At 50.4% G+C, this 22123-nt stretch overlaps 1 protein-coding gene across 1 annotated transcript in view; it reads right to left on the bottom strand.

The window, feature by feature from the left end:
• man2b1 (mannosidase, alpha, class 2B, member 1) overlaps positions 1–22123 on the bottom strand; it is a 55061-nt gene that overhangs the window by 3298 nt on the left and 29640 nt on the right. The window contains exons 12-22 of the mRNA XM_078429319.1: positions 21241–21348; positions 17637–17753; positions 16644–16853; positions 15776–15873; positions 13399–13516; positions 9846–9964; positions 8448–8549; positions 7376–7463; positions 4380–4460; positions 3066–3302; positions 1181–1330 (exon numbers count right to left, since the gene is read on the bottom strand). Of these exons, the coding sequence (XP_078285445.1) occupies positions 1181–1330; positions 3066–3302; positions 4380–4460; positions 7376–7463; positions 8448–8549; positions 9846–9964; positions 13399–13516; positions 15776–15873; positions 16644–16853; positions 17637–17753; positions 21241–21348 (1428 nt within the window). The remainder of the gene's footprint in view (positions 1–1180; positions 1331–3065; positions 3303–4379; positions 4461–7375; positions 7464–8447; positions 8550–9845; positions 9965–13398; positions 13517–15775; positions 15874–16643; positions 16854–17636; positions 17754–21240; positions 21349–22123) is intronic.

Raw genomic sequence — 22123 nt, 5'->3', positions numbered from 1 at the left:
TTAGCTGTTTTCTGCCCACCCTCTCCAGTTGAATTTTGATGAAAATCTTTTCCAAGCAGCTGATGTAGAGACCATGCTTTGAATGGCAACAGGTATGAAACATAGTCACACAACACATAACTAGTGTAGGAAAAAACCCGCAGATGCTGGTTTAAATCGAAGGCAGACACAAAATGCTGGAGTAACTCAGCGGGACAGGCAGCATCTCGAACCCGGGTCTCCACCTCTGTGCCACTCCACATTTTCCTCATTCACTTCTGTAACTGCCCTTTTGGTCAACCCGTATTCACTACAAGAATTATACTCCATTGAATGGCCTTTTTCTTTTAGAGATACAGCGCAGAAACAGGCCCTTCGGCCCACCGGGTCCGCGCCGCCCAGCGATCCCCGCACACTAACACTATCCTACACACACCAGGGACAATTTTTACATTTGCCCAGCCAATTAACCTACAAACCTGTACGTCTTTGGAGTGTGGGAGGAAACCGAAGGTCTCGGAGAAAACCCACGCAGGTCACGGGGAGAACGTACACGGGATCGAAACCGGGTCTCCGGCGCTGCATTCGCTGTAAGGCAGCAACTCTACCGCTGCGCCACCCATTGCCGCAGATGGGACATGTTGGTCGGTGTGGGCAAGTTGGGCCGAAGGGCCCGTTTCTATTCTGTTTGACTAAATATAATGGGTAGATCGAAGAGAAAAATTCCAGAGCGCAGAATGTAGCTTATCAGCATTGTAGTGTAACAGTTCCAGAGAAAATGTCCAATCTCCACAGAGGTAGGTAGGAAGACCAGGAGCAAGTACTTGTTAAGTACAAGTAGCCTTGTTAAGCTCTACCTATGTTAATTCCCAGCGTGTGGAGTGGTGGGGTCAATTTAACGCGTTCATATACAGATGCTCCTCTACGACTTACGATATTTCGACTTTACGATGGTGGGAACGCTGGGCAATGGAAGCCAGCCACAGCTCGCTTGCGGCCACGTGATCAGGTTAATTCAATGCGTTTTCGACTTGCGATATTTTCGATTTACGATGGGTTTATCGGAAAGTAACCCCATCGTAAGTCAAGTCGAAGGGCATCGTTACATCAGAGATCTTCTCCACCCACGCCCCCCCCCCCCCCCCCCCCCCCCTTCTCTTTGCCAGTCCTTAGCTGCCTCAAAGCCAGACGAGGAACCTACAGACAGATTGACGGTCTGGGGCTTGGAATAGACTTCGCTCTCTCCCAGCTCAAACTGATGCTCCAGTCGTAGCACCACGGTCTCCTTGTCCCACTGAGCCAGCGAGAGGAGGTGGATGTTGTGAGGTAGTTCCTCCTTCAGGGCCGTGAACTGCAAGCATCAGAGAAACAAGATCCTTGTCAAGTGAAAACGAACAAACATTGCACCTGTTCCCTCCCCTCCCCCCCCTCGCTGGCTCCTGCATTCCCACTTGCTTGGGCTTTCCTTCCCGCAAAGTAACGTCCCACATTTCTGCCGTCGAGGCAGAGGTTGATAGATTGTTGGTCAGTGCGGGTGTCAGGGGTTTAGGGGGAGAAGGCAGGAGAATGGGGTTGGGAGGGAGAGATAGATCAGCCGTGATTGAATGGCGGAGTAGACTGGACGGGCCGAATGGCCTCCTATCACTAATGAACTGACGCCGCCCACTGTGGGAACGTTTCCTAACCTGACACGTTGAAGGGAGTGGTGGCACACTGCAGATGCTGGGATCGTGAGCAAAGTGCTGGAGGAACTCGGTGGGCCAGGCAGCCTCTGTACCTGCCTAACCCAATGCTTCCCCTCTCTCTGTCTGCCTACCCAACAGACCGCGGTGTGCAGAATCATAAGAGGAATAGGCCAGGTAGCTGTAAACTCCGCACAGACAGCACCGGAGGTCAGCTCTACCGCTGTGCGGCCCCTTCTGTAAATGGTATCTCCTGGGTATACTTAATCAGAGGGCAGAGCTGTTGCCACAGAAGGCTGTGGAGGCCAGGCCAATGGGTATTTTTAAGGCAGAGATAGACAGATTCTTGATTAGTACGGGTGTCAGGGGTTATGGGGAGAAGGCAGGAGAGTGGGGTTGGGAGGGAGAGATAGATCAGCTGTGATTGGATGGCGGAGTAGACTTGATGGGCCGAATGGCCCAAATCTGCTGCTATCACATGAAGTTGCTACACCTGTGGTGCAAACTTCCATCCCCACTGTAATGCTGAGGCTCTATAAGGTGATGGCCTGGCCACATTTGGAGCACATTTGGAGCCCCATATCTGAGGAAGGATGTGCTGGGCCTGGAGAGGGTCCAGAGTTGGTTTCACAAGAACGATCCCAGGAATGAGTGGGTTTTAGCATATGATGAGCGTTTGTCAGCACTGGGCCCGCACTCGCTGGAGTTTAGAAGGTTGAGGGGGGACCTCATTGAAACGTACAGAATAGTGGAAGGCATAGATAGAGTGGATGTGGAGAGGATGTTTCCACTGGTGGGAGAGTCTGGGACCAGAGGCCACAGCGTCAGAATTAAAGGGCGCTCTTTTAGAAAGGAGGGTGAGGAGGAACATCTTTAGTCAGAGGGTGGTTAATCTGTGGGACTCATTGCCACAGAGGGCAGTGGAGGCCAAGACTGGATATTTTTCAAGGTAAGTTCTTGATTTAGAACGGGTGTCAAGGGTTATGGGAGAGGGCAGGAAAATGGGAACAGGAAGCAGAGATCTTCTGAAGACACAAAATGCTGGACTTGATGGGCCAAAATGCTGGACTTGATGGGCCAAAATGCTGGACTTGATGGGCCAAAATGCTGGAGTAACTCAACATCTCTGGAGAGGAAAGGGTGACGTTTCGGGTCAAGACCCTTCTTCTGAACTCCAGTGAGTACAGGCCCAGTGCTGTCAAACGCTCATCATATGCTAACCCACTCATTACTGGGATCATTCTTGTAAACCCCTCTCTCCAGAGCCAGCACATGATAGAATGGCGGAGTGGACTCGATGGCCCGAATGGCCTAAATCTGCTCCTGTCACTGATGAGCTTGCTGCTGTGCCCAGCTGCCCACCCCCGGTCCAAGCTTCCACCCCCCCACTGTGAGCAGGGTTACCTCAGTGATACGGGGTAGGGGGTTGTAGTAGGGTGTCTCGGGCCCCACGCCCAGGACGGCGATCGGTGCCATGAACTCAGCCTCGGCCTGTATCCGGTGGAGCGCCGCCGAGTCCTCGGCCTTGTCAAGGAAGACGAGGTGCTTCCCCCGCACGATCAGACCCGTGCCGCTGTAGCCGGGCTCCGACAGCGGCTCCTCCACCCCTCGGTGGTCATCGTGTAGCAGCCGGCGGTGGACCTGTGTGGAGGGAGCGTACACATCTACAGCCAGGGAGACCCTTCTTACTCTTGACACAAAATGCTGGAGTAACTCAATGGGACAGGCAGCATCTCTGGAGAGAAGGAATGGGTGACGTTTCGGGTCGAGACCCTTCTTCAGACGTCACCCATTCCTTCTCTCCAGAGATGCTGACTGTCCCGCTGGGTTATAGACAATAGGTGCAGGAGGAGGCCATTCGGCCCTTCGAGCCAGCACCGCCATTCAATGTGATCATGGCCGATCATTCTCAATCAGTACCCCGTTCCTGCCTTCTCCCCATACCCCCTGACTCCGCTAACCTTAAGAGCTCTATCCAGCTCTCTCTCTCTCTCTCTCCAGCCTTTTGTCTCGGCCGTGAGATATCACAGGTTTGGGAGATAGACACAAAATGCCTGAGTAACTCAGCGGGACAGGCAGCATCTCTGGAGAGAAGGAATTGGTGACGTTTCGGGTGAAGACCCTTCAGACTCTTGACACAAAATGCCTGAGTAACTCAGCGGGACAGGCAGCATCTCTGGAGAGAAGGAATTGGTGACGTTTCGGGTCAAGACCCTTCAGACTCTTGACACAAAATGCCTGAGTAACTCAGCGGGTCAGGCAGCATCTCTGGAGAGAAGGAATTGGTGGCGTTTCGGGTCAAGACCCTTCAGACTCTTGACACAAAATGCTGGAGTAACCCAGCGGGACAGGCAGCATCTCTGGAGAGAAGGAATTGGTGACGTTTCGGGTCAAGACCCTTCAGACTCTTGACACAAAATGCCTGAGTAACTCAGCGGGTCAGGCAGCATCTCTGGAGAGAAGGAATTGGTGACGTTTCGGGTCAAGACCCTTCAGACTCTTGACACAAAATGCTGGAGTAACCCAGCGGGACAGGCAGCATCTCTGGAGAGAAGGAATTGGTGACGTTTCGGGTCAAGACCCTTCAGACTCTTGACACAAAATGCTGGAGTAACCCAGCGGGACAGGCAGCATCTCTGGAGAGAAGGTCGAGACGACGTTTCAGGTCGAGATCCTTCTTCAGTCCCCTGCCTGGGATGTGAACAAGAGGTTGCTTACCATGAGCTCCAATGACCCGTCCGATAGGCTGCTGCCTCCCTGGGACCGGTCGGTCAACACCGTCAGCTGAGTCTTTTCATCCTGAAACAAAAACTGCAGTTTTGGCCAAAACCCCAGCGTTCCAACGTCTGAATCCCATCTCCCTCCCCACCCTTCCGGTCAGTGTCCGGATTGTGCTCAGTGTCATTCATCTATAAATGGGAAGCGAAGCTTTAAGTTAAGGATAAAGAGCCACCTTTGCTAAAACAGTTAATTAATATATTGTTGAAAACAGTTAAAGCTAATGATAAAAGATTTTTTTTAACAGCTAAAACTCCATTAGTAAGAAATAGATTACTGCCGTTTGCTTGGAATAATCAAATATTACAAGTCTGGGAACAAAATGGTATTAAACATATAGGAGATTGCTATGAAGGAAATAATTTTTTGACATTTTCTCAATTGAGAAATAAATATCAAATTCCAGGGAATAGTCTTTTTTTCTATTATCAATTACAATCTTTTTTGAGGGAAAAGTTAGGTAATTCAATGTTTCTATTTCAAATTAAAGGAATTGAATTCTTGATTCAGGGCATGGGGAATTAAAAAAGTTATGTCTTCAATGTATAAATGATTACAAAAATCTAGTCCGAAGATAGGAATTCAAAAATCAAGACAAAGATGGGAAACAGATCTTAATATTATCATTGATGAACCAAGTTGGGAAAGATTGTGTTTAGACAGTATGAAAAACACTATCAATGTGAGATATAGTTTAGTACAATATAATTTTTTACATCAATTATATTTAACTCCGAAAAAATTAAACAATTTAAAACCAAATTTATCTGAAATTTGTTTTAGATGCAACCAAGATGTGGGTACTTTTTTACACTCCACATGGGCATGTCCGAAGGCAACTCCTTTTTGGAAAGTCCTAAAAGATTTTTTGGAACAATTGATGAATAAGACCATACCATTGGATTCAAGGTTGTTTTTATTGGGAGATATTAAAGGACGGTAGCGCAGCGGTAGAGTTGCTGCTTTACAGCGAATGCAGCGCCGGAGACTCAGGTTCGATCCTGACTACGGGTGCTGCACTGTAAGGAGTTTGTACGTTCTCCCCGTGACCTGCGTGGGTTTTCTCCGAGATCTTCGGTTTCCTCCCACACTCCAAAGACGTACAGGTATGTAGGTTAATTGGCTGGGTAAAATGTAAAAATTGTCCCTAATGGGTGTAGGATAGTGTTAATGTGCGGGGATCACTGGGCGGCACGGACTTGGAGGGCCGAAAAGGCCTGTTTCCGGCTGTATATATATGATATGATATGATATTAATTTTAGATAAATATCAGGAAAGATTTCTCAAAATAGCAATAACAATAGCAAAAAAATGTGTAGCGGTCACTTGGAAAGATCACAATGAAATAAGTGTCATTGATGGAGCTGTACAACACGAAAACAGGCCCTTCGGCCCAACACATCCATGCTAGCCACCCAGAACCCTACATTCATCCCATTTTGTTCTCCCCACATTCGCAACAACTCTCCCCCTCTGTTGAGATTCTACCATTTACATGCTTGGGCCAATTTACAATTGCCAATTAACCTACGTGGGGGCAGCTGGCTGCCGGTACAGCCTTTAGTTTAGCTTAGAGAAACAGCGTGGAATCGTTGGACACGTTAGAGGCAGGAAACATGTTCCCTATGTTGGGGGAGTCCAGAACCAGGGGCCACAGTTTAAGAATAAGGGGTAGGCCATTTGGAACAGAGATGAGGAAAAACTTTTTCAGTCAGAGAGTTGTAAATCTGTGGAATTCTCTGCCTCAGAAGGCAGTGGAGACCAATTCTCTGAATGCATTCAAGAGAGAGCTGGATAGAGCTCTTAAGGATAGCGGAGTCAGGGGGAGAAGGCAGGAACAGGGTACTGATTGAGAATGATCAGCCATGATCACATTGAATGGTGGTGCTGGCACGAAGGGCCGAATGGCCTCCTCCTGCACCTATTGTCTATTGAAACAAGCTCTTCAGCACACCGAGTCCGTACCGACCAGCGATCCCCGCACACCAGCACTTTTCTGCACACAAATGGGGACAATTTTATACCACGCCAATTAACCTACAAACCTATACGTCTTTGGTGTGTGGGAGGAAACTGGAGCACCCGGAGAAAGCCCACGCGGTCCCGGGGAGCAGGTACAAACTCCGTACAGACAGCACCCGTAGTCAGGATTGAACCCAGGACTCTGACGCTGTAAGGCAGCAACTCTACCGCTGCGCCACCACTGACGTCCACATCCCAGGAGTAACTTTGAGGTCATCTTGGTTATCGCTGCAACTTGTGGGGTAAGGGTAGGGTTGCCACCCGTCCCATATTAGCCGGGACATCCCGTATTTTGGGCTAAATTGGTTTGTCCCGTACGGGACCGCCCTTGTCCCGTATTAGGCCCGCTGTAGGCCGGGGCAGTGTAGGCTAACAGAGCGTGTTCACCTGACGGAGGTTGCCTAGCAACCCGCCTCCCGGCCCGTGCGGCCGCCATTGGTGGAGCGGGAGCAGGTGGCCGCCGGCTGGGTGAGGCCTCAGAAGGCAGTGGAGGCCAATTCTCTGAATGCATTCAAGAGAGAGCTCGATAGAGCTCTTAAGGATAGCGGAGTCAGGGGGTATGGGGAGAAGGCAGGAACGGGGTACTGATTGAGAACGATCAGCCATGATCACATTGAATGGTGGTGCTGGCTCGAAGGGCCGAATGGCCTCCTCCTGCACCTATTGTCTATTGTCTATTGACACGTGGGGCGCGGGGTGGTGACGTCAACTTGCCCCGTATTTGGGAGTGAGAGAGCTGGCAACCCCTAGGGAAGGAGTCAGCACCTGCCACAGTGGCACCATCCATCTCCTCGTTACCCATGAGGCAATGGCTCCCTTCCCCAGTTGATGAAGGCGTTTGGACCACACTCGGTGCAGGACCTGCACCCCAAGAGGAGAATAGGAAGCTGTTTTAACTGGACCCCGGATTTACCTTCACGTAGATACGGCTATTCACAGGGTAGTAGTTCCCGGCCACCGGCTCTGTTTGGTTCAATTGCCACGTCGGTCGATAATTTTTCCTTGGAGGTAAAAAGAACAATCATAGACAGACACAAAATGCCGGAGTAACTCAGCGGGACAGGCAGCATCTCTGGAGAAAAGGAATGGGTTTATTCACAAAAAGTTGGAGTAACTCAGCAGGTCAGGCAGCATCTCTGGAGAGAAGGAATGGGTGACGTTTCTGTTCGTCACTCTTTGATTGGACTTCATCTTGCACTAAACGTTATTCATTTTATTCCCTTTGTCATGTATCTTCTTATCAGGCTTCGTTACCCGCTGAGTTGTTCCAGCACTTTGTGTCTAGCAGAAACATAGACAGTTGGTGCAGGAGGAGGCCATTTGGCCCTTCGAGCCAGCACCGCCATTCATTGTGATCATGGCTGACCATCCACAATCACTAACCCGTGCCTGCCTTCTCCCCCTACCCCTTGATTCCGCTAGGCCCCAGAGCTCTATCTAACTCTCTTTTAAATTCATCCAGTGAATTGGCCTCCACTGCCCTTTGTGGCAGAGAATTCCACAAATTCACAACTCTCTGGGTGAAAAAGTTCTTTCTCACCTCAGTTTTAAATGGCCTCCCCTTTATTCTTGGACTGTGTGGCCCCTGGTTCTGGACTCGCCCAACATTGGGAACATTTTTTCCTGCATCTAGACATTCAAAACTAGATAGCAGTTTTACATCGCCTATCTTCGATGTAAACCAGCATCGACATAGTGCAAGGATACTGAATGACGAAGGGTCCCGACCAGAAAGTATAAGAAAATAACTGCAGATGCTGGTACAAATCGAAGGTATTTATTCGCAAAATGCTGGAGTAACTCAGCAGGTCAGGCAGCATCTCGGGAGAGAAGGAATGGGTGACGTTTCGGGTCCAGACCAGAAACCTCGCTTACCCATACCATCCGCAGATGCTGCCTCACCTGCCAGGTTCTTCCAGCGCTTTGTGTGTTTGTCCGAGATAATACTTCTGTTTACAAAGAGGATTCTCAGGCAACATTCTTACCTTCGTTTTAAGATTTCCCTCCCGTTGGAATCGGTGTAGAAAAGTCCCGCTGTGTTTAAGGGTGTGTCAAAGCGGCTGATGACTTCTTTGCCAATTAAGTCACTAAAGGTGAGGAGAAAGACGTGTTTAAATACCTGCCTTTCCATTTGATTCCACCAGAGGGCTCGGGAAGAGATGCGACTTTGACCCGTTGGCTTACTAGACCAAGTGGACCCATTGGGCCCATTCCTCGTGGAGGGGGGGACGGACAGGGAAGGGCGGAGGGTGCCACTCACCCCGGCCCCATGGCGCCAGCACTGCGGCCAGAGCGAGCCGTGGACCCAAAGCCAGTATCGGTGTCCTAGTGCATCAGTCACTGAAAGGAAGCATGCAGGTACAGCAGGCAGTGAAGAAAGCCAATGGAATGTTGGCCTTCATAACAAGAGGAGTTGAGTATAGGAGCAAAGAGGTCCTTCTGCAGTTGTACAGGGCCCTAGTGAGACTGCACCTGGAGTACTGTGTGCAGTTTTGGTCTCCAAATTTGAGGAAGGATATTCTTGCTATTGAGGGCGTGCAGCATAGGTTTACTAGGTTAATTCCCAGAATGGCGGGACTGTCATATGTTGAAAGACTGAAGCGGCTAGGCTTGTATACACTGGAATTTAAAAGGATGAGAGGGGATCTTATCGAAACGTATAAGATTATTAAGGGGTTGGACACGTTAGAGGCAGGAAACATGTTCCCAATGTTGGGGGAGTCCAGAACAAGGGGCCACAGTTTAAGAGTAAGGGGTAGGCCATTTAGAACAGAGATGAGGAAGAACTTTTTCAGTCAGAGAGTTGTAAATCTGTGGAATTCTCTGCCTCAGAAGGCAGTGGAGGCCAATTCTCTGAATGCATTCAAGAGAGAGCTTGATAGAGCTCTTAAGGATAGCGGAGTCAGGGGGTTATGGGGAGAAGGCAGGAACGGGGTACTGATTGAGAATGATCAGCCATGATCACATTGAATGGCGGTGCTGGCTCGAAGGGCCAAATGGCCTCCTCCTGCACCTATTGTCTATTATCTATCGGTCTAGGACCCCCCCCCCCCCCAATCCCCCCCTCCTCCCCCACACTCACACACTTTTAGTTTAGTTTAGTTTAGAGATACAGCGCGGAAACTGGCCCAAATCCGCGCCGCCCAGCGATCCCCGCACGTTAACACTATCCTACACACACTAGGGACAATTTGGCATTTACACCAAGCCAATTAACCTACAAACCTGCACGTCTTTGGAGCGTGGGAGGAAACCGAAGATCTCGGAGAAAACCCACGCGGGTCACGGGGAGAACGGACAAACTCCGAGATAGACACGGTGGGGACGGCGCCATCAAAGACCAAGTAACAATGAGTAACGGGTGTCCGTCCCCCTGTACTTACCGCACGGGGATCGGCCCCACCGTCCACTCCAGTTCCACAAACTTCTGCCTCTTGTACAGCCGCACTACCTGGGAGCACCAAGGCGTGAAGTTCTGATACACCTCCTGAAACAGCTCTGTCTGTCAAACGGATGGGTGGAAAAGAATGCATTGAATCTCAAGCAAAACGCTTATTTAAATGCTTAAGATGATCATTGAGGAACGCATTGGCGTTGAGGGGAGCCCACCCAGTCAGATCCTGCCTGCACCGCCGGAACCTGACTACCAGCGCACGCTGCCCTCGGGACGGCTGCTATGGAGAGGATACAAGGGTGGCACGGTAGCGCAGCGGTAGAGTTGCTGCTTTACAGCGAATGCAGCGCCGGAGACTCAGGTTCGATCCTGACTACGGGTGCTGCACTGTAAGGAGTTTGTACGTTCTCCCCGTGACCTGCGTGGGTTTTCTCCGAGATCTTCGGTTTCCTCCCACACTCCAAAGACGTACAGGTATGTAGGTAAATTGGCTGGGTAAATGTAAAAATTGTCCCCTAGTGGGTGTAGGATAGTGTTAATAGTGTTAGTGTGCGGGAATCGCTGGGCGGCGCGGACTTGGTGGGCCGAAAAGGCCTGTTTCCGCGCTGTATATATATGATATGATATGATATGATAACTGCAGATGCTGGTACAAATCGAAGGTATTTATTCACAAAATGCTGGGGTAACTCAGCGGGACAGGCAGCATCTCGGGAGAGAAGGAATGGGCGACGTTTTGGGTCGAGACCCTTCAGACTCTTGACACAAAATGCTGGGGTAACTCAGCGGGACAGGCAGCATCTCTGGAGAGAAGGACGAGAGGGGTCGTGACCCTTCTTCAGACTGATGTCAAGATGTGGTCGCAGAGCAGGAGGGCAGGAGAAGGGCACAGAGGGGGAGCAACGAGAGAGCGTGTCGCTGAACTCTCGTCGAAGAGAGGAGGAGAACTTCTTCAAAGTGGACATACCTTGAGGAGAAATCGCAGTGGAGCAACAAGTGGTATAAGAAGATAACTGCAGATGCTGGTACAAATCGAAGGTATTTATTTCACAAAATGCTGGAGTAACTCAGCAGGTCAGGCAGCATCTCGGGAGAGAAGGAATGGGTGACGTTTCGGGTCGAGACCCTTCTTCAGACTGAAGAGGAGACGGTTGCCCACCTCTTCCCAGAGTGTGGATTTGCCAAGAGAGTCTGGAGAGGTTTGCAAGGGTCCCTGTCACGATTTATTCCAAGCAGCTCCGTCACCGAGGACTCTGTGATCTACGGACTGTTCCCAGGGATGCATTCGGAGACTGACATCGAGTGCTGCTGGAAGGCCATCGACTCGGTGAAAGACGCCTTTGGTCTGCCCGAGCTTTGTTGGCCTCCCAGCGGAGCGAGCTGTCCGTCGGGGAATGTTGCCGACTGGGCCCGCTGCAGACTGCAGGAGTACGTGCTGAGGGACGCACTGAAGCTTGGTGCAGCCAGCGCCAAGGCCCTGTGGGGGAGGACCACAGTCTAGGGTCCTTCCGCTGCTGGACATGGGGGGGCAGGGTGTGGTGGAGAGAGACGCCCCTCCAAATAAGGGATACTGGGTAAAATTGGAAATGAATATCTGCATTGAATGTGTAACCTCCGGAAATGTCGGATGGGGTTTTTGAACGGAAGATGTTTTGTAAATATCTATTACTTGAATAAAGTATTTTTTGATATAATAATTAAAAAATCAAGTCTTAGACACATTCCCTGCCACCCCAACCCCGACTGCCATTCCATTTCCGCACCAGGCTGGATCTTGTTTAGTTCAGAGATACAGCATGGAGACAGGCCCTTCGGCCCACCGAGCCCGTGCCGACCAGCGATACCCGCACACACTAGGGACAGTTTACAATCACACCAAGCCAATTAGCCTACAAACCTGCACGTCTTTGGAGTGTGGGAGGAATCCGGAGATCCCGGAGAAAACCCACGGGGAGAAGATACAAACTCCGTGGAGACGGCGCCCGTAGTCAGGATGGAACCCAGGTCTCTGGCGCTGTGAGGCAGCAACTCTACCGCTGCGTCACCGTGCCGCCCCGAAACATCTTTGGCAAAGTCAATAGACAATAGGTGTAGGAGGAGGCCATTCGGCCCTTCAAGCCAGCACCGCCATTCTATGTGATCACGGCTGATCATTCTCAATCAGTACCCCGTTCCTGCCTTCTCCCCATACCCCCTGACTCCGCTATCCTTAAGAGCTCTATCCAGCTCTCTCTTGAATGCATTCAGAGAATCGGCCTCCACTGCCTTCTGAGGCAGAGAATTCCACAGATTCACAACTCTCTGACTGAAAAAGTTTTTCCTCATCTCAGTTCTAAATGGCCTACCCCTTATTCTTAAACTGTGGCCCCTGGTTCTGGACTCCCCCAACATTGGGAACATGTTTCCTGCCTCTAACGTGTCCAACCCCTTAATAATCTTATACGTTTCGATAAGATCTCCTCTCATCCTTCTAAATTCCAGTGTATACAAGCCTAGTCGCTCCAGTCTTTCAACATATGATAGTCCCGCCATTCCGGGAATTAACCTAGTAAACCTACGCTGCATGCCCTCAATAGCAAGAATATCCTTCCTCAAATTTGGAGACCAAAACTGCACACAGTACTCCAGGTGCGGTCTCACTAGGGCCCTGTACAACTGCAGAAGGACCTCTTTGCTCCTATACTCAACTCCTCTTGTTATGAAGGCCAACATTCCATTGGCTTTCTTCACTGCCTGCTGTACCTGCATGCTTCCTTTCAGTGACTGATGCACTAGGACACCCAGATCTCGTTGTACGTCCCTTTTTCCTAACTTGACACCATTCAAATAATAATCTGCCTTCCTATTCTTACCACCAAAGTGGATAACCTCACACTTATCCACATTAAACTGCATCTGCCATGCATCCGCCCACTCACACAACCTGTCCAAGTCACCCTGCAACCTCATAGCATCATCCTCACAGTTCACATTACCACCCAGCTTTGTATCATCTGCAAATTTGCTAATGGTACTTTTAATCCCTTCATCCAAGTCATTAATGTGTCCAAGTCCCCCGTCTTTGGCAAACCTTCCCGGCAGATTCGCACTGGGGCACGTGTTCCCAGGCACATTGACTGTCATTAATCCTTAAAAACAGTATAAGTCATTCGGCGGCACGGTGGCGCAGCGGTAGAGTTGCTGCCTCACAGCGCCGGGTACCCGGGTTCAATCCCGACTACGGGCGCCGTCTGTACGGAGTTTGTACGTTCTGTGACTGCGTGGGTTTTCTCCGGGTGCTTCGGTTTCCTCCCACATTCCAAAGGCGTACAGGTTTGTAGGTTGATTGGCCCGGTGTAAGTGTAAATTGGCCCTAGTGTGTGCAAGTGTGCCGGGATCGCTGGTCGGTGCGGACTCGATGAGCCTGTTTCCGCGCTGTACCTCTAAACTAAACTATACTCTGTGGATTCCGTTGATCTTGGCCAATGCTTTGCAGAGAGCAATCTTCCAGCCAGCAAGCTGCTTTCCCAGTTATCGCAAGCACAGCAATGCCCGGGCCTCACCTCGATTTTGTAAATGTTCACCAGTTTAGATAACGGGACGGGCATATCGTGACTTGGTCGGAAGATGTAGGCACCGGACGCCTGGCTACTGTCCTTGTTCCCCATGCTGGCACTGTACCTGTCCAAACACAACCAACAACGAGGTTCACCTGTCACAACCGTCGGAACCATTGATCGAAAGATACAGCGCGGAAACAGGCCCATCAGCCCACCGTGTCCCGCCCACCATCGGTCACTGTGCACTAGCCCAGTGTTATGGGTATTTTCGAAGCAAAAGAAACAGAATCAAGAGATATGGTGAGAAAACAGGAACAGGGTACTGATTGTGGATGATCAGCCATGATCACATTGAATGGCGGCGCTGGCGCGAAGGGCCGAATGGCCTCCTCCTGCACCTATTGTCTATGTTTCCATGTTCAGTATTTTCTCCGAGTGCTCTGGTTTCTTCCCACACTCAAAGACGTACAGGTTTGTAGGTTAAATGGCTTCGGTTAAAGAAATATTGTAAAATAGACAATAGACAATAGGTGCAGGAGTAGGCCACTCGGCCCTTCGAGCCAGCACCACCATTCAATGTGATCATCCAAGATCCTAGTTTTCTCCGAGATCTTTGGTTTCCTCCCACGCTCTGAAGACGTACTCTCCCACTGGTGGAAACATCTCCTCCACATCCACTCTATCCAAGCCCTGTGTATCTTATCCAAGTGTGTGGGATCACCAGTTGGTGCAGACTTGGTGGACCGAAGGGCCAGTTTCCGCGCTGTATCGCTAAACTAAAGTTTATAGAGTGGATGTGGAGAGGATGTTTCCACTATAGACAATAGGTGCAGGAGGAGGCCATTCGGCCCTTCGAGCCAGCACCGCCATTCAATGTGATCATGGCTGATCATTCTCAATCAGTACCCCGTTCCTGCCTTCTCCCCATACCCCCTGACTCCGCTATCCTTAAGAGCTCTATCCAGCTCTCTCCTGAATGCATTCAGAGAATTGGCCTCCACTGCCTTCTGAGGCAGAGAATTCCACAGATTCACAACTCTCTGACTGAAAAGGGGGGTGGGGGGGGAGAAGCCCATTTAGGGCTCTGTGTGAATAGGGCGTTTATGTTCATCTTCTCTGGGCACAATGGAACAGAGGCAGCTCAGGAGCGGTTCAGTCAAAACGTCCACACCCCCACACCCTGAACCACTGGTGAAACGAGGACGTTTTGTGGAGCTGCTTCAAGTGACTCTGTTGTGAATTGGAAACAAGACACAGAATGGCTGGAGGAACTCGGCCTTCATCCACACAGTGTGGTCAACCCTGGACAGAGGGACATGAATGTGGATTTGAATGGTACCCTATTGCATCAGTGTCCCAGTGCATCAGAAGGCAGTGGAGGCCAATTCTCTGGATGCTTTCAAGAGAGAGCTAGATAGAGCTCTTAAGGATAGCGGAGTCAGGGGGTATGGGGAGAAGGCAGGAACGTACTGATTGAGAATGATCAGCCATGATCACATTGAATGGCGGTGCTGGCTCGAAGGGCCGAATGGCCTCCTGCACCTATTGTCTATTGCATGCGAGAGATCTGATATGATCGGAGAGAAGCAGAGAAAGGAAGAATGTATAGAGGGGGGGACTCTGTTATTCTGCATCCACCTCCATCACCCACTGTTGTGCAGTGCCAGATTCCCACGTGGGACTCTAAAGTTCTTTCAGAGAAACAATTGCTTTGAACTGTGTTGGTAAGTTACAAACAGCACAAGCTTTTATAACCAGTCAGTGCAGGATACACTGGAATTTAGAAGGATGAGAGGGGATCTTATCGAAACGTATAAGATTATTAAGGGGTTGGACACGTTAGAGGCAGGAAACATGTTCCCAATGTTGGGGGAGTCCAGAACCAGGGGCCACAGTTTAAGAATAAGGGGTAGGCCATTTAGAACGAAGATGAGGAAAACCTTTTTCAGTCAGAGAGTTGTGATTCTGTGGAATTCACTGCCTCAGAAGGCAGTGGAGGCCAATTCTCTGAATACATTCAAGAGAGAGCTGGATAGAGCTCTTAAGGATAGCGGAGTCAGGGGGTATGGGGAGAAGGCAGGAACGGGGTACTGATTGAGAATGATCAGCCATGATCACATTGAATGGCGGTGCTGGCTCGAAGGGCTGAATGGCCTCCTCCTGCACCTATTGTCTATTGATGCATTCCTTCTCTGTGTAGGAAGGAACTGCAGGTGCTGGTTTAACCCGAAGATGGACACAAAATGCCGGAGTAACTCAGCGGGTCAGGCAGCATCTCGGGAGAGAAGGAATGGGTGAGGTTTCGGGTCGAGACCCTTCTTCAGACTGAGGGGAATTAGTACAGAGAGAGAGCTTTTTCCCCGCGCGGTATTTTACTCACCAGTAGAAGCCTTGTGTGACGGGCAGGGAAAAATTCTGGTGCCTGTTCTCGATTGCGCTAATCAGTCCGGTGATCTTGTCAAATAACACACGGAGGTACTTTGTACAGGGGGGAGGAGGGGGAAGAAGAGCAACATCAACAACCTCCATAAGATCCTCAGTCATAGGAGGAGAATTGGGCCATTCGGCCCATCTAGTCCACTCCATCATTCAATTATGACCTATCTCTCCCTCCTAACCCCATTCTCCTGCCTTCTCTCCATAACACCTGACACCCGTACTAGATTTAGATTTTTTACAACACTTACAACAGTTCACAAGTTCCAGGAGCAGAATTAGGCCATTCGGCCCATCAAGTCTACTCCACCATTCAATCATGGCTGATCTATCTCTCCCTCCTAACCCCATTCTCCTGCCTTCTCCCCATTACCCCTGGCACCCGCACTAGTCAAGGATGTTCTTTTAGGAAGGAGATGAGGAGGAATTTATTTAATCAGAGGGTGGCGAATCTGTGGATTCTGTGCCACAGGTGGCTGTGGAGGCCAAGTCAGTGGATATTTTTAAGGCAGAGATAGATAGATTCTTGATTAGTACTCCAAAGACGTACAGGTATGTAGGTTAATTGACTGGGTAAATGTAAAAATTGTCCCTAGTGTGTGTGGGATAGTGTTAATGTGCGGGGATCGCTGGGCGGCACGGACCCGGTGGGCCGAAGGGCCTGTTTCCGCGCTGTATCTCTAAATCTAAAAAAATATATATAGAAAATCTAACAGAGCCCGTGTGTGCGTGATCTAACAGTGTGTGTGTGATCCAGCAGAGCACGCGTGTGTGAACTAACAGTGCACGCGTGTGTCCAGCACGGCACTCACTTCGTTTTCGATGACGATGGCGTCGAGGGGCCTGTCCTGAAAGCCAATTGACGGCCAGACCAGCCGGCGGATCACAGAGTCGGCCGGTTTACGGGACGCCCGGTACGTGCTGAAACCCAGCGGTGGCACCCACGCCTCAAACACCAGCTCGTGCCCCGCAAACCCACGGCCCTGCCGCAACGCCACCGTGAAGTTAGACACCGGCACCAACTGGGGGGAGAGAGAGGGGGTGGGGGAGAGAGGTGGGGGGAGAGAGGGGGGGGAGGGAGAGAGGGGGGGGGAGAGAGGGGAGAGAGGGGGGGAGAGAGGGGGAGAAGAGGGAGGGGGAAGGGTGTGGGGAGGTGGGGGATGGGAGAGAGGGGAGGAGGGGGGGGAGAGAGGGGGGGAGAGAGGGGGGGGAGAGAGGGGGGGGGAGAGAGGGGGGGAGAGAGGGGGGAGAGAGGGGGGGAGAGAGGGGGGGAGAGAGGGGGAGAGAGGGGGGAGAGAGAGGGGGGAGAGAGAGGGGGGGGAGAGAGGGGGGGGAGAGAGAGGGGGGGGAGAGAGGGGGGGGAGAGAGGGGGGGGGAGAGGGGGGAGAGAGAGGGGGGGGAGAGAGGGGGGGGGAGAGAGGGGGGGGAGAGAGGGGGGGAGAGAGGGGGGGGAGAGGGGGGGGAGGAGAGAGAGAACACATCATAAGGTCATAAGTTATTGGAGCAGAATTAGGCCATTCGGCCCATCAAGTCCACCCCGCCATTCAGTCATGGCTGATCTATCACACGTCACATCCTTTATGTTTTCAAGAGAGAGTTAGATTTAGCTCTTAGGGCTAACAGAATCAAGGGGCACGGGGAGAAAGCAGGAACGGGGTACTGATTGTGGATGATCAGCCATGATCACGGTGAATGGCGGTGCTGGCTCGAAGGGCCGAATGGCCTCCTCCTGCACCTATTTTTCACGTTTCTATGTTTATCACACGTTCAATAGTTTCATACAAGTCACTGTAGGTTTGTGGTACCTGGCTTAGGACCGAGCTGCCCTCAGGGTCGGTGACGATGTAATGGGTGCCATTGACAGGTAACCTCACGTACGTTCTCACTGACCGGGCTAGGGGATTGTACAGAGTGACTGTGAACTGAAGGCAGAGAGAAGGGTTAACAAGAAACCTTGCCACAGCAGTAACACAGAACCCTCCGACCCACCCACCCCCCCCATCCCACATTAACCCTCAGCATCTGACGATAACGCACCGTATCAATTTTCAAGTGCATCCCAGACCGTGAGAAATTGCAGAGAATTGTGGAGGCAGCCCCAGACCATCACGCAAACCAACCTCCCTTCCTTCCCTCCACAGATGCTGCCTGTCCCGCTGAGTTACTCCAGCATTTTGTGTCTCCCTTCCATTGACTCCATCTGCACCTCGCGCTGCCTCGGCAAGGCCAGCAGCATAATCAAGGACCAGTCTCACCCCACCCACTCCCTCTTCTCCCCTCTCCCATCGGGCAAGAGGTACAGAAGTGTGGAAACGCACACCTCCAGATTCAGGGACAGTTTCTTCCCAGCTTGTTATCAGGCAACCGAACCACCCTACCAACTAGTCCGAAGAAGGGTCTCGACCCGAAACGTCACCCATTCCTTCTCTCCTGAGATGCTGCCTGACCCGCTGAGTTACTCCAGCATTTTGTGAAATAAATACCTTCGATTAGTACCAGCATCTGCAGTTATTTTCTTACACTACCAACAACTAGAGAGCAGTGCTGAACTACCATCCATCTCATTGGAGACTCTTGGGCTATCTTCGATTAGACTTTACCCTGCATTAAACGTTATTCACGTTGTTCCCTTTATCATGTATCTGTCCACTGTGGACGGCTCGATTGGAATCATATTTTGTCTTTCTGTTGACTGGTTAGAAACATAGAAAATAGGTGCAGGAGTAGGCCATTCGGCCCTTCGAGCCTGCACCGCCATTCAATATGATCATGGCTGATCATCCAGCTCAGTATCCCGTACCTGCCTTCTCTCCATACCCCCTGATCCCTTTAGCCACAAGGGCCACATCTAACTCCCTCTTAAATATAGCCAATGAACTGGCCTCAACTACCTTCTGTGGCAGAGAATTTTAGCACGCAACAAAGGTTTTTCCCTGTACCTCGGTACATGTGGCAATAAACTAAACCAAGTCCAATGTTGGCATCATCTTTGACCCCAAGATGAGGTTTGCATTGATTTCCGTGCCTGTCCCATTCCCACCTCTGCCCCATTCCCTAAATCTTTCCCTGCCTCCGGGCGCGGCCTGGAACGTGGCAAATTCAACAGCCTGACCGCGGGAGAAGACGGCAGGGGAAGAGAGAAGACATTGTGGCCTTCCATCACAGTGAGGAATTGACTGGAGGAGACTCACTAATAATAATAATAATAATAATATGCCTTTATTGTCATTGTACGCAAGGTAGAACGAAATTAGAAGTGCTACAGCTGATAACAGTGCGACAGTGCATATCTTCCAAAGACAATTGCACAGACATACCGAACCAACACAACAAATACCAGTATCAATAAAAAAAACAATTTAAAAACCTAATAAATAATGAATGAGTTTTACACCTAAAATTCTAAAAAACTGTGATGGATGTTTCTTTTTGTTTGGTGTTTAGAAGGATGAGGGGGGGTCTTATATGAAACATATAAGATAATTAGGGGATTGGACACATTAGAGGCAGGAAACATGTTCCCAATGTTGGGGGAGTCCAGAACAAGAGGCCACAGTTTAAGAATAAGGGGTAGGCCATTTGGAACGGAGATGAGGAAGAACTTTTTCAGTCAGAGAGTGGTGAAGGTGTGGAATTCTCTGCCTCAGAAGGCAGTGGAGGCCAGTTCGTTGGATGCTTTCAAGAGAGAGCTGGATAGAGCTCTTAAGGATAGCGGAGTGAGGGGGTATGGGGAGAAGGCAGGAACGGGGTACTGATTGAGAGTGATCAGCCATGATCGCATTGAATGGCGGTGCTGGCTCGAAGGGCTGAATGGCCTCCTCCTGCACCTATTGTCTATTGTCTATTGTGTTGGTTGTGATTGTGTGTGTGTCATTGCTTATTTTTATTGCTCTTATTGTTGGACTGTGAGTGAACTTTCATTTTACTGCACATTTATGAGTATTTGACAAATAAACTTGACTATTGACTATTGACTAAACAGCGGAGAATTTAACAGCAGCCTCTCCAGCACCAGTGACAGCTCTGACACCTAAACAATCAGCACTACAACCCTCCCTACCTCAGCTCATAGAAACATAGAAAATAGGTGCAGGAGGAGGCCATTCGGCCCTTCGAGCCTGCACCGCCATTCAATGTGATCATGGCTGAACATCCAACTCAGTATCCCGTACCTGCCTTCTCTCCATACCCCCTGATCCCTTTAGCCACAAGGGCCACATCTAACTCCCTCTTAAATATAGCCAATGAACTGGCCTCAACTACCTTCTGTGGCAGAGAATTCCACAGATTCACCACTCTCTGTGTGGAAAAAAAACTTTCTCATCTCGGTCCTAAAAGACTTCCCCCTTATCCTTAAACTGTGACCCCTTGTTCTGGACTTCCCCAACATCGGGAACAATCTTCCTGCATCTAGCCTGTCCAACCCCTTAAGAATTTTGTAAGTTTCTATAAGATCCCCCCTCAATCTTCTAAATTCCAGCTCACCAGTGGCCAAACTCATCCCCACCCTTATTACCCGTGATCCAACATAGACCAGCGCAGCACAAGAACACGCCCTTCGACCCACAATGTCCCTGCCGAACCTGGTGCCATCTTTCACCTACCTGTACACAATCCATATCCACACGACTATTCAAAAGCCTCTTAAACACCACTAACGTATCAGCCTCCACCCACCACCCCCGCCAGCACGTCCCACCCTCCATATCATATCATATCATATATATACAGCCGGAAACAGGCCTTTTCGGCCCTCCAAGTCCGTGCCGCCCAGCGATCCCCGCACATTAACACTATCCTACACCCACTAGGGACAATTTTTACATTTTACATTTACCCAGCCAATTAACCTACATACCTGTACGTCTTTGGAGTGTGGGAGGAAACCGAAGATCTCGGAGAAAACCCACGCAGGTCACGGGGAGAACGTACAAACTCCTTACAGTGCAGCACCCATAGTCAGGATCGAACCTGAGTCTCCGGCGCTGCATTCGCTGTAAAGCAGCAACTCTACCGCTGCGCTACCGTGCCGCCCGTGTTAACATGCCCTGCACATCCCCGTTAAAACTCCACCCCTCTCACCTTAAAGCTGCGGCCTCACCTTCAAGAGGAAGTTGATTGAACTTTGTTGCCTCCCATCACAGTGAGGAATGTGGAATCCACTGTGATGGATGTTTATGTCAAATTTTATTTTCTGTGGCTGTGTGTCTTGATGCTTTTCACTTAGTATGGCTGTACGGTAACTCAAATTTCACTGTACCTTAATTGGTACATAAATTGATCTTGCAAATCTTAATTGTAAACACTTTTATCACGTCTCCCCGCAACTTTCGGTGTTCCTTGAAGCGACTGCTTTGGAAGGCAAGTGGAAAGAGAACTCCTCAGTGAGTTTGCGAAACAAAAACTTACATTACTGGTCTCTTCAATGCGAGGACACACACTGATGTTGAGATTGGTACAGATGTCAAAGTCTTGCTTGGACCGACTGAGATGTGACAAAGCGTTATTGATGAGCACCTAGGAGCAAATAACGGCAGCAAATCAGCACAGGGCCAGTGGCAAACTCCATCCAATCTGCACATCGAGCGGCAACATAAGGAGGATTCCAGTTTAGTTTAGTTTAGAGATCCAGCACGGGAACAGGCCCTTCGGCCCACCGAGTCCGTACCGACCAGCGATCCCCGCACATTCACGCTATCCCACACGCACTCGGGACAATTTACACATACACCAAGCCAGTTAACTTGCAAACCGGCACGTCTTTGGAGTGTGGGAGGAGACCGAAGATCTCGGAGAAAACCCACGCGGGTCACGGGGGAGAACGTGCAAACTCCGTACAGACGGCGACCATAGTTGGGATGGAACCCGGGTCTCCGGCGCTGTGAGGCAGCAACTCTAACGCTGCGCCCGTACGTTGTACTAGCACCTCGCCATGATTGTGCACATGGTAATAAACTCGACTCGACCGAACAACGTCCGTCCCAGTCAGAAGTACGTGTCCGCGGTGGCGCAGCGGTAGAGTAGCTGCCTTACACGCTCACAGCGCCAGAGACCCGGGTTCCATCCCGACTGCGTGGGCTTTCTCCAAGATCTGTGGTCTCCTCCCACACTCCAAAGACGAAAAGGTTTGTAGGGTAGTAGGCTTGGAGTGTGTGTAAATTGTCCCTCGTGCATGTAGGGTAGATATAGCGTGCGGGGGATTTAGTGCGTAGGGTAGATTTAGTGGGCACGGTCTCGGTGGGCCGAAGGGCCTGTTTCCGCACTGTATCTCTAAATGTAAAGCACGAGGAGA

The sequence above is a fragment of the Rhinoraja longicauda genome, chromosome 37, assembly GCF_053455715.1.
Source record: "Rhinoraja longicauda isolate Sanriku21f chromosome 37, sRhiLon1.1, whole genome shotgun sequence".
NCBI classification, from domain to species: domain Eukaryota; kingdom Metazoa; phylum Chordata; class Chondrichthyes; order Rajiformes; family Arhynchobatidae; genus Rhinoraja; species Rhinoraja longicauda.
This window is presented reverse-complemented; position numbering and strand designations above follow the sequence as displayed.